The sequence below is a fragment of the Cyclopterus lumpus genome, chromosome 22 (assembly GCF_009769545.1).
Source record: "Cyclopterus lumpus isolate fCycLum1 chromosome 22, fCycLum1.pri, whole genome shotgun sequence".
Lineage (NCBI taxonomy): Eukaryota > Metazoa > Chordata > Actinopteri > Perciformes > Cyclopteridae > Cyclopterus > Cyclopterus lumpus.
This window is the reverse complement of record NC_046987.1, coordinates 21,471,096-21,487,606: the sequence shown is the minus strand read 5'-3', so window position 1 is coordinate 21,487,606 and position 16,511 is coordinate 21,471,096. Positions and strand designations below refer to the sequence as shown.

Genomic DNA, 16,511 nt, shown 5'->3' with positions numbered 1-16,511 from the left:
CCTGTGAAACAGCATTTTACATTTTAATCTGTGTAAAAAAAGAAGGTAATAATGTTTCTGCGGTGAAACACAGACGTGTGAATTCAGCAGCTTTTACAGACCGACGAGTGAAACCCTCCGACGGCAGCTGATGGAAAATAACTCTATCAAAATGTTCCAGCTGTAGTCGAGGGGGAGAAAAAACCCACGGACCCCATTTTTAATAAAACAATAACTTGTCAAACGCCTTCCAATAACAACCACATGAATTACAGGGAAAGCCTGGACGGGGTTTCAGAGCAACGTTATTTTAAGAGGCTGCTTTTCAAAGATTTCCCCTGAAAGCTAAAAGGATTTATTTTTAGAGGAGTTTTTTTTTTTTTTCACATTCATTTTCAGTTCTCTGTGCATTCACGAGTTTCTGTCCTTTGTGCTGCAGGAAAACTTCACTGTTCACAAGAAGTGAAGCAAACCTTGAAGAGCTTCTGGTCGCGTTTCTGATCGTGTTTCAAACGCGTTTCTGATCGTGTTTCAAACGTGTTTCTGATCGTGATTCTGGTCGCGTTTCTGATCGCGATTCTGATCGTGATTCTGGTCGCGTTTCTGATCGCGATTCTGAACATGTTTCTGATCGCGTTTCTGATCGTGTTTCTGATCGTGTTTCTGATCGTGATTCTGATCGCGTTTCTGATCGCGTTTCTGATCGCGATTCTGATCGTGATTCTGGTCGCGTTTCTGATCGCGATTCTGAACGCGTTTCTGATCGTGTTTCTGATCGTGTTTCTGATCGTGTTTCTGATCGTGATTCTGATCGTGATTCTGGTCGCGTTTCTGATCGCGATTCTGAACGCGTTTCTGATCGCGTTTCTGATCGTGTTTCTGATCGTGTTTCTGATCGTGTTTCTGATCGTGATTCTGATCGTGATTCTGATCGTGTTTCTGATCGTGTTTCAAACGTGTTTCTGATCGTGTTTCTGATCGTGTTTCTGATCGCGATTCTGATCGTGTTTCTGATCGTGTTTCTGATCGCGATTCTGATCGCGTTTCTGATCGCGATTCTGATCGTGATTCTGATCGTGTTTCTGATCGTGTTTCTGATCGCGTTTCTGATCGTGTTTCAAACGTGTTTCTGATCGTGATTCTGATCGTGTTTCTGATCGTGTTTCTGATCGTGATTCTGATCGTGTTTCTGGTCGCGTTTCTGATCGTGTTTCTGATCGTGCTTCTGATCGTGTTTCTGATCGTGTTTCTGATCGTGATTCTGATCGTGTTTCTGGTCGCGTTTCTGATCGTGTTTCTGATCGTGATTCTGGTCGCGTTTCTGATCGTGTTTCAAACGTGTTTCTGATCGCGTTTCTGATCGTGATTCTGATCGTGTTTCTGATCGCGTTTCTGATCGCGATTCTGATCGTGATTCTGAACGTGTTTCTGATCGCGTTTCTGATCGTGTTTCTGATCGTGATTCTGAACGTGATTCTGAACGTGATTCTGAACGTGTTTCTGATGGTGTTTCTGAACGTGTTTCTGATCGCGTTTCTGATCGTGATTCTGATCGTGTTTCTGATCGCGTTTCTAACGTGTTTCTGATCGTGTTTCTGATCGTGATTCTGATCGTGTTTCAAACGTGTTTCTGATCGTGATTCTGATCGTGTTTCTGATCGTGTTTCTGATCGCGATTCTGATCGTGTTTCTGATCGTGATTCTGATCGTGTTTCTGATTGTGTTTCTGATCGTGTTTCAAACGTGTTTCTGATCGTGATTCTGATCGTGTTTCTGATCGTGTTTCTGATCGTGTTTCAAACGTGTTTCTGATCGTGATTCTGATCGTGTTTCTGATCGTGTTTCAAACGTGTTTCTGATCGTGATTCTGATCGTGTTTCTGATCGCGATTCTGATCGCGTTTCTGATCGCGTTTCTGATCGTGATTCTGATCGTGATTCTGATCGCGTTTCTGATCGTGTTTCTGATCGCGATTCTGATCGTGATTCTGATCGCGTTTCTGATCGTGTTTCTGATCGTGTTTCTGATCGTGTTTCTGATCGTGCTTCTGGTCGCGTTTCTGATCGTGTTTCAAACGTGTTTCTGATCGTGTTTCTGATCGCGATTCTGATCGTGTTTCTGATCGTGATTCTGATCGTGTTTCTGATCGTGTTTCTGATTGTGATTCTGAACGTGTTTCTGATCATGTTTCAAACGTGTTTCTGATCGCGTTTCTGATCGCGATTCTGATCGTGATTCTGAACGTGTTTCTGATCGCGTTTCTGATCGCGTTTCTGATCGTGATTCTGAACGTGATTCTGAACGTGTTTCTGATCGTGTTTCTGAACGTGTTTCTGATCGCGTTTCTGATCGTGATTCTGATCGTGATTCTGAACGTGTTTCTGATCGTGTTTCTGATCGTGATTCTGAACGTGTTTCTGAACGTGTTTCTGAACGTGTTTCTGATCGTGATTCTGAACGTGTTTCTGATCGTGTTTCTGGTCGCGTTTCTGATCGCGTTTCTGATCGTGTTTCTGATCGTGTTTCTGATCGTGTTTCTGATCGTGATTCTGATCGTGATTCTGATCGTGTTTCTGATCGTGTTTCAAACGTGTTTCTGATCGTGTTTCTGATCGTGTTTCTGATCGCGATTCTGATCGTGTTTCTGATCGTGTTTCTGATCGCGATTCTGATCGCGTTTCTGATCGCGATTCTGATCGTGATTCTGATCGTGTTTCTGATCGTGTTTCTGATCGCGTTTCTGATCGTGTTTCAAACGTGTTTCTGATCGTGATTCTGATCGTGTTTCTGATCGTGTTTCTGATCGTGATTCTGATCGTGTTTCTGGTCGCGTTTCTGATCGTGTTTCTGATCGTGCTTCTGATCGTGTTTCTGATCGTGTTTCTGATCGTGATTCTGATCGTGTTTCTGGTCGCGTTTCTGATCGTGTTTCTGATCGTGCTTCTGGTCGCGTTTCTGATCGTGTTTCAAACGTGTTTCTGATCGCGTTTCTGATCGTGATTCTGATCGTGTTTCTGATCGCGTTTCTGATCGCGATTCTGATCGTGATTCTGAACGTGTTTCTGATCGCGTTTCTGATCGTGTTTCTGATCGTGATTCTGAACGTGATTCTGAACGTGTTTCTGATGGTGTTTCTGAACGTGTTTCTGATCGCGTTTCTGATCGTGATTCTGATCGTGTTTCTGATCGCGTTTCTAACGTGTTTCTGATCGTGTTTCTGATCGTGATTCTGATCGTGTTTCAAACGTGTTTCTGATCGTGATTCTGATCGTGTTTCTGATCGTGTTTCTGATCGCGATTCTGATCGTGTTTCTGATCGTGATTCTGATCGTGTTTCTGATTGTGTTTCTGATCGTGTTTCTGATCGTGATTCTGATCGTGATTCTGATCGTGTTTCTGATCGTGTTTCTGATCGTGTTTCAAACGTGTTTCTGATCGTGATTCTGATCGTGTTTCTGATCGTGTTTCAAACGTGTTTCTGATCGTGATTCTGATCGTGTTTCTGATCGCGATTCTGATCGCGTTTCTGATCGCGTTTCTGATCGTGATTCTGATCGTGATTCTGATCGCGTTTCTGATCGTGTTTCTGATCGCGATTCTGATCGTGATTCTGATCGCGTTTCTGATCGTGTTTCTGATCGTGTTTCTGATCGTGTTTCTGATCGTGCTTCTGGTCGCGTTTCTGATCGTGTTTCAAACGTGTTTCTGATCGTGTTTCTGATCGCGATTCTGATCGTGTTTCTGATCGTGATTCTGATCGTGTTTCTGATCGTGTTTCTGATTGTGATTCTGAACGTGTTTCTGATCATGTTTCAAACGTGTTTCTGATCGCGTTTCTGATCGTGATTCTGAACGTGATTCTGAACGTGTTTCTGATCGTGTTTCTGAACGTGTTTCTGATCGCGTTTCTGATCGTGATTCTGATCGTGATTCTGAACGTGTTTCTGATCGTGTTTCTGATCGTGATTCTGAACGTGTTTCTGAACGTGTTTCTGAACGTGTTTCTGATCGTGATTCTGAACGTGTTTCTGATCGTGTTTCTGGTCGCGTTTCTGATCGTGTTTCTGATAGTGATTCTGAACGTGATTCTGAACGTGTTTCTGATTGTGATTCTGAACGTGTTTCTGATCGCGTTTCTGATCGTGTTTCTGATTGTGTTTCTGATCGTGTTTCAAACGTGTTTCTGATCGTGATTCTGATCGTGTTTCAAACGTGTTTCTGATCGTGATTCTGATCGTGTTTCTGATCGCGATTCTGATCGTGTTTCTGATCGTGATTCTGATCGTGTTTCTGATCGTGTTTCTGATCGTGATTCTGATCGTGTTTCTGATTGTGTTTCTGATCGTGTTTCAAACGTGTTTCTGATCGTGATTCTGATCGTGATTCTGATCGTGTTTCTGATCGTGTTTCTGATCGCGATTCTGATCGTGTTTCTGATCGTGTTTGAAACGTGTTTCTGATCGTGATTCTGATCGTGTTTCTGATCGCGATTCTGATCGCGTTTCTGATCGTGTTTCTGATCATGATTCTGATCGTGATTCTGATCGCGTTTCTGATCGTGTTTCTGATCGCGATTCTGATCGTGTTTCTGATCGTGATTCTGATCGCGTTTCTGATCGTGTTTCTGATCGCGATTCTGATCGTGTTTCTGATCGTGATTCTGATCGCGTTTCTGATCGTGATTCTGATCGTGTTTCTGATCGCGTTTCTGAACGTGTTTCTGATCGTGATTCTGATCGTGTTTCTGATCGTGTTTCTGATCGCGATTCTGATCGCGTTTCTGATCGTGATTCTGATCGTGTTTCTGATCGTGATTCTGATCGCGTTTCTGATCGTGTTTCTGATCGCGTTTCTGATTGTGTTTCTGATCGTGTTTGAAACGTGTTTCTGATCGTGTTTCTGATCGTGTTTCTGATCGCGATTCTGATCGTGTTTCAAACGTGTTTCTGATCGTGATTCTGATCGTGTTTCAAACGTGTTTCTGATCGTGATTCTGATCGTGTTTCTGATCGTGTTTCTGATCGCGATTCTGATCGTGTTTCTGATCGTGATTCTGATCGTGTTTCTGATTGTGTTTCTGATCGTGTTTCAAACGTGTTTCTGATCGTGATTCTGATCGTGTTTCTGATCGTGTTTCTGATCGTGTTTCTGATCGTGATTCTGATCGTGTTTCTGATCGTGTTTCTGATCGTGTTTCAAACGTGTTTCTGATCGTGATTCTGATCGTGTTTCTGATCGTGTTTCAAACGTGTTTCTGATCGTGATTCTGATCGTGTTTCTGATCGTGTTTCTGATCGCGATTCTGATCGTGTTTCTGATCGTGTTTGAAACGTGTTTCTGAACGTGATTCTGATAGTGTTTCTGATCGCGATTCTGATCACGTTTCTGATCGTGTTTCTGATCGTGATTCTGATCGTGTTTCTGATCGTGATTCTGATCGCGTTTCTGATCGTGTTTCTGATCGCGTTTCTGATCGCGATTCTGATCGTGTTTCTGATCGTGATTCTGATCGCGTTTCTGATCGTGATTCTGATCGTGTTTCTGATCGCGATTCTGATCGCGTTTCTGAACGTGTTTCTGATCGTGATTCTGATCGCGATTCTGATCGCGTTTCTGATCGTGATTCTGATCGTGTTTCTGATCGTGTTTCAAACGTGTTTCTGATCGTGATTCTGATCGTGTTTCTGATCGTGTTTCTGATCGCGATTCTGATCGTGTTTCTGATCGTGTTTGAAACGTGTTTCTGAACGTGATTCTGATAGTGTTTCTGATCGCGATTCTGATCACGTTTCTGATCGTGTTTCTGATCGTGATTCTGATCGTGTTTCTGATCGTGATTCTGATCGCGTTTCTGATCGTGTTTCTGATCGCGTTTCTGATCGTGTTTCTGATCGCGATTCTGATCGTGTTTCTGATCGTGATTCTGATCGCGTTTCTGATCGTGATTCTGATCGTGTTTCTGATCGCGATTCTGATCGCGTTTCTGAACGTGTTTCTGATCGTGATTCTGATCGCGATTCTGATCGCGTTTCTGATCGTGATTCTGATCGTGTTTCTGATCGTGATTCTGATCGCGTTTCTGATCGTGTTTCTGATCGCGTTTCTGATTGTGTTTCTGATCGTGTTTGAAACGTGTTTCTGATTGTGTTTCTGATCGCGATTCTGATCGCGATTCTGATCGTGTTTGAAACGTGTTTCTGATCGTGATTCTGATCGTGTTTCTGATCGCGATTCTGATCGCGTTTCTGATCGTGTTTCTGATCGTGATTCTGATCGCGTTTCTGATCGTGTTTCTGATCGCGATTCTGATCGTGATTCTGATAGCGTTTCTGATCGTGTTTCTGATCGTGTTTCTGATCGCGATTCTGATCGTGTTTCTGATCGTGCTTCTGGTCGCGTTTCTGATCGTGTTTCAAACGTGTTTCTGATCGCGTTTCTGATCGTGATTCTGATCGTGTTTCTGATCGTGTTTCTGATTGTGATTCTGAACGTGTTTCTGATCGTGTTTCAAACGTGTTTCTGATCGCGTTTCTGATCGCGATTCTGATCGTGTTTCTGATCGTGATTCTGAACGTGTTTCTGATCGCGTTTCTGATCGTGTTTCTGATCGTGATTCTGAACGTGAATCTGAACGTGTTTCTGGTCGCGTTTCTGATCGTGTTTCTGATTGTGATTCTGAACGTGATTCTGAACGTGTTTCTGAACGTGTTTCTGATCGCGTTTCTGATCGTGATTCTGATCGTGATTCTGAACGTGAATCTGAACGTGTTTCTGGTCGCGTTTCTGATCGTGTTTCTGATTGTGATTCTGAACGTGATTCTGAACGTGTTTCTGAACGTGTTTCTGATCGCGTTTCTGATCGTGATTCTGATCGTGATTCTGAACGTGTTTCTGATTGTGTTTCTGATCGTGATTCTGAACGTGTTTCTGAACGTGTTTCTGAACGTGTTTCTGATCGTGATTCTGAACGTGTTTCTGATCGTGTTTCTGGTCGCGTTTCTGATCGTGTTTCTGATTGTGATTCTGAACGTGATTCTGAACGTGTTTCTGATTGTGATTCTGAACGTGTTTCTGATCGCGTTTCTGATCGTGTTTCTGATTGTGTTTCTGATCGTGTTTCAAACGTGTTTCTGATCGTGATTCTGATCGTGTTTCAAACGTGTTTCTGATCGTGATTCTGATCGTGTTTCTGATCGCGATTCTGATCGTGTTTCTGATCGTGTTTCTGATTGTGTTTCTGATTGTGTTTCTGATCGTGTTTCAAATGTGTTTCTGATCGTGATTCTGATCGTGATTCTGAACGTGTTTCTGATCATGTTTCAAACGTGTTTCTGATCGCGTTTCTGATCGCGATTCTGATCGCGTTTCTGATCGTGATTCTGAACGTGATTCTGAACGTGTTTCTGATCGTGTTTCTGAACGTGTTTCTGATCGCGTTTCTGATCGTGATTCTGATCGTGATTCTGAACGTGTTTCTGATCGTGTTTCTGATCGTGATTCTGAACGTGTTTCTGAACGTGTTTCTGAACGTGTTTCTGATCGTGATTCTGAACGTGTTTCTGATCGTGTTTCTGGTCGCGTTTCTGATCGTGTTTCTGATTGTGATTCTGAACGTGATTCTGAACGTGTTTCTGATTGTGATTCTGAACGTGTTTCTGATCGCGTTTCTGATCGTGTTTCTGATTGTGTTTCTGATCGTGTTTCAAACGTGTTTCTGATCGTGATTCTGATCGTGTTTCAAACGTGTTTCTGATCGTGATTCTGATCGTGTTTCTGATCGCGATTCTGATCGTGTTTCTGATCGTGATTCTGATCGTGTTTCTGATCGCGATTCTGATCGTGTTTCTGATCGTGATTCTGATCGTGTTTCTGATTGTGTTTCTGATCGTGTTTCAAACGTGTTTCTGATCGTGATTCTGATCGTGATTCTGATCGTGTTTCTGATCGTGTTTCTGATCGCGATTCTGATCGTGTTTCTGATCGTGTTTGAAACGTGTTTCTGATCGTGATTCTGATCGTGTTTCTGATCGCGATTCTGATCGCGTTTCTGATCGTGTTTCTGATCGTGATTCTGATCGTGATTCTGATCGCGTTTCTGATCGTGTTTCTTATCGCGATTCTGATCGTGTTTCTGATCGTGATTCTGATCGTGTTTCTGATCGTGTTTCTGATCGCGATTCTGATCGTGTTTCTGATCGTGATTCTGATCGCGTTTCTGATCGTGATTCTGATCGTGTTTCTGATCGCGTTTCTGAACGTGTTTCTGATCGTGATTCTGATCGTGTTTCTGATCGTGTTTCTGATCGCGATTCTGATCGCGTTTCTGATCGTGATTCTGATCGTGTTTCTGATCGTGATTCTGATCGCGTTTCTGATCGTGTTTCTGATCGCGTTTCTGATTGTGTTTCTGATCGTGTTTGAAACGTGTTTCTGATCGTGTTTCAAACGTGTTTCTGATCGTGATTCTGATCGTGTTTCTGATCGTGTTTCTGATCGCGATTCTGATCGTGTTTCTGATCGTGATTCTGATCGTGTTTCTGATTGTGTTTCTGATCGTGTTTCAAACGTGTTTCTGATCGTGATTCTGATCGTGTTTCTGATCGTGTTTCTGATCGTGATTCTGATCGTGTTTCTGATCGTGTTTCTGATCGTGTTTCAAACGTGTTTCTGATCGTGATTCTGATCGTGTTTCTGATCGTGTTTCAAACGTGTTTCTGATCGTGATTCTGATCGTGTTTCTGATCGTGTTTCTGATCGCGATTCTGATCGTGTTTCTGATCGTGTTTGAAACGTGTTTCTGAACGTGATTCTGATCGTGTTTCTGATCGCGATTCTGATCACGTTTCTGATCGTGTTTCTGATCGTGATTCTGATCGTGTTTCTGATCGTGATTCTGAACGTGAATCTGAACGTGTTTCTGATCGTGTTTCTGAACGTGTTTCTGATCGCGTTTCTGATCGTGATTCTGATCGTGATTCTGAACGTGTTTCTGATCGTGTTTCTGATCGTGATTCTGAACGTGTTTCTGAACGTGTTTCTGAACGTGTTTCTGATCGTGATTCTGAACGTGTTTCTGATCGTGTTTCTGGTCGCGTTTCTGATCGTGTTTCTGATTGTGATTCTGAACGTGATTCTGAACGTGTTTCTGATTGTGATTCTGAACGTGTTTCTGATCGCGTTTCTGATCGTGTTTCTGATTGTGTTTCTGATCGTGTTTCAAACGTGTTTCTGATCGTGATTCTGATCGTGTTTCAAACGTGTTTCTGATCGTGATTCTGATCGTGTTTCTGATCGCGATTCTGATCGTGTTTCTGATCGTGTTTCTGATTGTGTTTCTGATCGTGTTTCAAATGTGTTTCTGATCGTGATTCTGATCGTGATTCTGATCGTGTTTCTGATCGTGTTTCTGATCGCGATTCTGATCGTGTTTCTGATCGTGTTTGAAACGTGTTTCTGATCGCGATTCTGATCGTGTTTCTGATCGTGTTTCTGATTGTGTTTCTGATCGTGTTTCAAATGTGTTTCTGATCGCGATTCTGATCGTGATTCTGATCGTGTTTCTGATCGTGATTCTGATCGTGTTTCTGATCGTGTTTCTGATCGTGATTCTGATCACGTTTCTGATCGTGTTTCTGATCGTGATTCTGATCACGTTTCTGATCGCGTTTCTGATCGCGTTTCTGATCGTGATTCTGATCGTGTTTCTGATCGTGATTCTGATCACGTTTCTGATCGTGTTTCTGATCGTGATTCTGATCACGTTTCTGATCGCGTTTCTGATCGTGTTTCTGATCGTGTTTCTGATTGTGTTTCTGATCGTGTTTCAAATGTGTTTCTGATCGTGATTCTGATCGTGATTCTGATCGTGTTTCTGATCGTGTTTCTGATCGCGATTCTGATCGTGTTTCTGATCGTGTTTGAAACGTGTTTCTGATCGCGATTCTGATCGTGTTTCTGATCGTGTTTCTGATTGTGTTTCTGATCGTGTTTCAAATGTGTTTCTGATCGCGATTCTGATCGTGATTCTGATCGTGTTTCTGATCGTGATTCTGATCGTGTTTCTGATCGTGTTTCTGATCGTGATTCTGATCACGTTTCTGATCGTGTTTCTGATCGTGATTCTGATCACGTTTCTGATCGCGTTTCTGATCGCGTTTCTGATCGTGATTCTGATCGTGTTTCTGATCGTGATTCTGATCACGTTTCTGATCGTGTTTCTGATCGTGATTCTGATCACGTTTCTGATCGCGTTTCTGATCGTGTTTCTGATCGTGATTCTGATCGTGATTCTGATCGTGTTTCTGATCACGTTTCTGATCGTGTTTCTGATCGTGTTTCTGATCACGTTTCTGATCGTGTTTCTGATCGTGTTTCTGAAATGACGAAGGCACCGAATGAAATGGAGAGCATACTTTGGTGCTTCCTTTAACTCTTTACTTCCTTTTTTACTAAATGTACCAAAGCACTGGCAACGAGGACGATCTTGGGTCGATAATAAGGAAGAATATATGAAACAAAGATTTAAATCGTACCCTATAAACTAAAAATAGATTTGGTTTAAATTGACAATAAACACTATTACTTAAGATATTTAACTAAGAATTAATATCCCGGTTAACACAGGATTCAGTGGGTAATAGTTCAGTGAATAATCCGATTCGTTGATGGATCAGCAACTTTTTCTATAAATCATTTAATTGTTGAAGATATTACGAGAACATTTGGGCTTTTACTCTGACAAGGCAAGTGCATGTTAAGACATAATGTCCGTGACAGTTTACACAGACTCATGATTGATTGCAGACTAACTGAGACGATACTCGAAAAAATGAAAACGAACAGAAAAAACATCTTGCAAGCCGAGTCTGAGATGTCCTCAAGCGAGAACCGAGGAGGAACCCTTCAGACACCGAAACTCAGGATACCTTCACCTCTTTCTGACGCGCACGTGAAGCCGTTATCTGGACACAACAACATGGAGATGTTGACCTCTCAGAGTGGAGCTGCTGGCCGACACAAACCGACTGATTCATGGAGGACGCTCGTGTTCCGAGAGGTAAGATTAATGTTTTTGTCAATGGAGTCTCGTGGCTTTGAAGACAGCGTCGAAAACAGCGTCAGAAAGGTCTGACAGCAAAGAGGAGAGGCGATCAATACGATATATTTATATTCTTTTAGGGGTCTGTTTTAGTACTTCCTACAGCCACACTTGTATTTCCTCTGGCGCCACTCGCAGGACACGCTGCTCCTCCACGAGCACAAAGGTTGTTTTTGTGAATTAAATTATTCCTCCAACTCTTTTTGTTAAAATCCAAACTTCAGATTCAGTGGTCACACAACAAGCCGGACTACAGTGCATTGTGGGTAAACCGTGAGCGGGGTGCACAACGGTATCCTCACCGCAATAAAAGGACCTAAAGTCACTTTCACCTCCACGTGCCGACCTCTGCCGCTCTCCTCTCTCATCACCAAGAGCTGGGGTTCGACCGACCGGCCTGATGAAACCTCCACAGATGAAACCATCACAGATGAAACCTCCACAGATGAAACCTCCACAGATGAAACCATCACAGATGAAACCTCCACAGATGAAACCTCCACAGATGAAACCATCACAGATGAAACCTCCAGATGAAACCATCACAGATGAAACCATCACAGATGAAACCTCCACATGAAACCTCCACAGATGAAACCTCCACATGAAACCTCCACATGAAACCTCCACAGATGAAACCATCACAGATGAAACCTCCACAGATGAAACCATCACAGAAGAAACCTCCACAGATGAAACCATCACAGATGAAACCTCCAGATGAAACCTCCACAGATGAAACCTCCACAGATGAAACCATCACAGATGAAACCTCCACAGATGAAACCATCACAGAAGAAACCTCCACAGATGAAACCATCACAGATGAAACCTCCAGATGAAACCATCACAGATGAAACCATCACAGATGAAACCTCCACAGATGAAACCATCACAGATGAAACCTCCACAGATGAAACCATCACAGATGAAACCTCCAGATGAAACCATCACAGATGAAACCATCACAGATGAAACCATCACAGATGAAACCTCCACATGAAACCTCCACAGATGAAACCTCCACATGAAACCTCCACAGATGAAACCATCACAGATGAAACCTCCACAGATGAAACCATCACAGAAGAAACCTCCACAGATGAAACCATCACAGATGAAACCTCCAGATGAAACCTCCACAGATGAAACCATCACAGATGAAACCTCCAGATGAAACCTCCACAGATGAAACCTCCACAGATGAAACCATCACAGATGAAACCATCACAGATGAAACCTCCACATGAAACCTCGACAGATGAAACCTCCAGATGAAACCATCACAGATGAAACCATCACAGATGAAACCTCGACAGATGAAACCTCGACAGATGAAACCTCCACAGATGAAACCATCACAGATGAAACCTCCACATGAAACCTCCACAGATGAAACCATCACAGATGAAACCATCACAGAAGAAACCTCCACAGATGAAACCTCCACAGATGAAACCATCACAGATGAAACCTCCACATGAAACCTCCACAGATGAAACCATCACAGATGAAACCTCCACAGATGAAACCTCCACAGATGAAACCATCACAGAAGAAACCATCACAGATGAAACCATCACAGATGAAACCTCCAGATGAAACCATCACAGATGAAACCATCACAGATGAAACCTCCACATGAAACCTCCACAGATGAAACCATCACAGATGAAACCTCCACAGATGAAACCTCCAGATGAAACCTCCACAGATGAAACCTCCAGATGAAACCTCCACAGATGAAACCATCACAGATGAAACCTCCAGATGAAACCATCACAGAAGAAACCATCACAGATGAAACCATCACAGATGAAACCTCCACATGAAACCTCCACAGATGAAACCATCACAGATGAAACCTCCACAGATGAAACCTCCAGATGAAACCTCCACAGATGAAACCTCCAGATGAAACCTCCACAGATGAAACCATCACAGATGAAACCTCCAGATGAAACCATCACAGATGAAACCTCCAGATGAAACCATCACAGATGAAACCTCCACAGATGAAACCTCCACAGATGAAACCTCCACAGATGAAACCTCCACAGATGAAACCTCCAGATGAAACCTCCACAGATGAAACCTCCACAGATGAAACCTCCACAGATGAAACCATCACAGATGAAACCATCACAGATGAAACCATCACAGATGAAACCTCCACAGATGAAACCATCACAGATGAAACCATCACAGATGAAACCTCCACAGATGAAACCATCACAGATGAAACCATCACAGATGAAACCTCCACAGATGAAACCATGCGATACATGTAAATATATATGTGATCAATATAAATACCCTGACTGGTACCTCTGACACGCGGTTACTAATTAGTGATCATTCTGCACACAAAAAGCAACGTTCTTTAATTCTCATGTGTTTTATTGTCTGATTGACATTTGCATATTCACGTGAAGAGGAAGTAATGAAACGGACAGTTTAAATTACTGCTCTGTGTTTAAATCACTACAGTTTAAAATGATATATTTTAGTAGCTAACAGTTAGCATCGCGCTGGTTCCCAATGGGGTTCTTCCATTTGATTTTGGATTATCACATAAATATTCTTCCCAATTGAACACCTGTTATGAAGTTTGAAGTGCGAAGTCAGCAGCTGTGCAGGAGCTCCAGGTCACGTGACCTCAAGTCTCCACTAAGCTGAAGGAGTCCTAGTAAGGACGCTTAGTCGTCTCCTTTAAACTCTTAATTATTTTGAATTGTTTAATCGCAGAACGTTAAAATCTCTTCATCTTGTGTTGAACAGACATCTCACCAAAAACAGTCAGTCAGAAAATCACATCCGTATACTAATTAAACGTCATTTTGAATATTAAACGTCTCTGTATGAGTAACACTGTCTCTCATAAAGCACCAGATAGTTGTTTTACTCTCTGGATACTTGTTCGGATGTCTGTATTACTATAAATTAGCCAATAATCAATACCTGATATTCAGCAGCAGGAACACAAATGTAATCCTGCAGATTTAATCCAAGAGCTCTAAACTTAAAGGCTGCTGATCTGGAACCAGCTGAACGCCTCACAATAACATCTTCCAACTAATAACTAATATTAAAAAACAGACCCCGGCTCTCCGACCACCGGCTCCCATGAGGAGGACATGAACCCCGCAGCCTCCTCATCCTCAACCCGGTGCTTCAAGGAACCAGACAGATGAAGAGGAGCGCGTGTGGTGCCAAGTCACGCGCTCCTCACAGGTAAAGAACCCGGATCAAAACAAACCCATTAAGATGAACAATAACTGTGCATTATTCACATTTTAATCCACTTTGTCCCCATAAAACGCGTTTTAGTTTCATATTAACGGAGATTACATTTTGGTATTTATTTAATATTACACTCCCTAAAATAATAATAATAATAATATTGGGAAGTGGAGTCCACTAATGGCCAGATGGTCCCAGCTTCACGGGCTGAGCAGCTTTCAGTATTTAATGAGCCAAACATACTTTACATCTCCAGTTGGTTTAGAGCTCACGTGGACGCGTTTCATTGTTGTGGATATAAAACGGTAAACGGAGACTTCCAAAAGAACCACGAACCAAAAGAACCAAAAGAACCACGAACCAAAAGAACCACGAATCAAAAGAAACAAAAGAACCAAAAGAACCACGAACCAAAAGAACCAAAAGAACCAAAAGAACCAAAAGAACCACGAACCAAAAGAACCACGAACCAAAAATCAAAAGAACCAAAAGAACCAAAAGAACCAAGAACCAAAAGAACCAAAAGAACCACGAATCAAAAGAACCACGAACCAAAAGAACCAAAAGAACCACAAACCAAGAACCAAAAGAAACACGAACCAAGAACCAAAAGAACCACGAACCAAAAGAACCAAAAGAACCACGAACCAAGAGAACCAAAAGAACCAAAAGAACCAAAAGAACCACGAATCAAAAGAACCAAAAGAACCACGAACCAAAAGAACCACAAACCAAAAGAACCACGAACCAAGAACCAAAAGAACCACGTCGCTCCCGGTGGAACCGGTCCCGCGTGCACATGCAACTTATGCCGTGACTTTAATGGAGAGAGTCGGTAAACTCCATCACTGTAAATGATGGTGTAGAGGCTGACTATGCACCAAAGCTCCGTGGCTGCATATATTTATATATATAAAAATAAAAATATATTCCATCAGCAGAGTCCCGGTCCCGGTGAACCCCAAACCCCCCAGAAAGCAGCGTCGCTCCGGCCGGACTCACCACTCGACCGCCGGACGATGTTCTCCAGGAAAGTGTTCTGCGGTGCCACGAGCCCCCTCTTTCCCCCGGGCATCCTGCTGCGTCTGCGGCGGCGTGTCCGCTGCTCGGAGGTCGGTACTGGCGCTGGCTCTCAGTCGGACCGGTGGAGAAGCTCATTGTAACCCGGCGCTCCGGCTGCTCGAGGCGCACTGAAGCCCTGAAACCCGCTGCCCGACCGGGGCTCCAAGGACGCATGCGCGGTGCGAACTGCTGCGAGCTCGGTCCCTCAAAAACAATGATGGCCAGAAACAAAAACGCATCACTTTTATTGGAGATATTGTTCAGTCTGTATCTTTATAATAAATATATATATAGTAATATTTATTCTCATTATTAAGGGTAGGGTACGAAATGAAGTTGTCGACTCATCAAACACATTTAAGACGGGACATTCTAATTCAAAACAAGACATTTATAAATAAATAAAACATAAAACACGGGCATCAATGGCTTGAAAGTGAAAAAGTGTTGTGTTATTGTCTATTTGTCTATTTGTTGTAATCCTCATTGCCAGTTCATTAAGTTTAATGACATCTTAAATAAAGAAATTAATCTAATTATACTACATTACTTAGTTATATTTGATCGGTTATAATATATATTTACATCTCTTCATGTGGGCTCTCCGGGCTTTTCAACAAAGTAAATAAGCATACTTCAAGTATCAGTGAGAAGTGGCAACAGGAGTCCCTCAGGAGCTCGTTAGCGCGCATGAAGGGTTAACGGGCCCCCGAGGAGCTGAGACCCCCCCCCCCCGTTGGTCTGACGCCACCACCTTTTATTTACTGAGCCATCTTCACTCCGAGCTGCACCGAGGCCCAGAGCGTCTACATTATTGACTGCAGGAGTATTAAGGAGGCTGCACTTATTCATAGCTTCAAATGGTCTCACTTAAGTTGCGTAACAGCGCGTGATGACTGCAGCCTGGTGGAGGGCGTCGGCCTCCTGCGTTCAACCTAAAACCACAGAAGGCCCGAAATGAAGCCGTGTCTACTTCTGCAGGCGGCTCTCATCCGGCTTTCGTAGCCATACCGAAATAAACGCGCTGTAATCTGTGTGAGCAATGTAATAATAAGAGAAAATGAGAAGTTATCTTTTAAAAACACAGCAATGCCTCCTTGTGACCGCACGACATCGATGGTTCAGATTT

At 42.9% G+C, this 16,511-nt stretch overlaps 1 protein-coding gene across 1 annotated transcript in view; it reads right to left on the bottom strand.

The window, feature by feature from the left end:
• The window catches only part of kcnh5b (potassium voltage-gated channel, subfamily H (eag-related), member 5b), a 112,465-nt gene extending 97,070 nt beyond the window's left edge, over positions 1–15,395 (bottom strand). Inside the window, exon 1 of the mRNA XM_034562786.1 lies at positions 15,323–15,395. Within this exon, the coding sequence (XP_034418677.1) occupies positions 15,323–15,395 (73 nt within the window). The remainder of the gene's footprint in view (positions 1–15,322) is intronic.
• Positions 15,396–16,511: the final 1,116 nt, after the last annotated feature.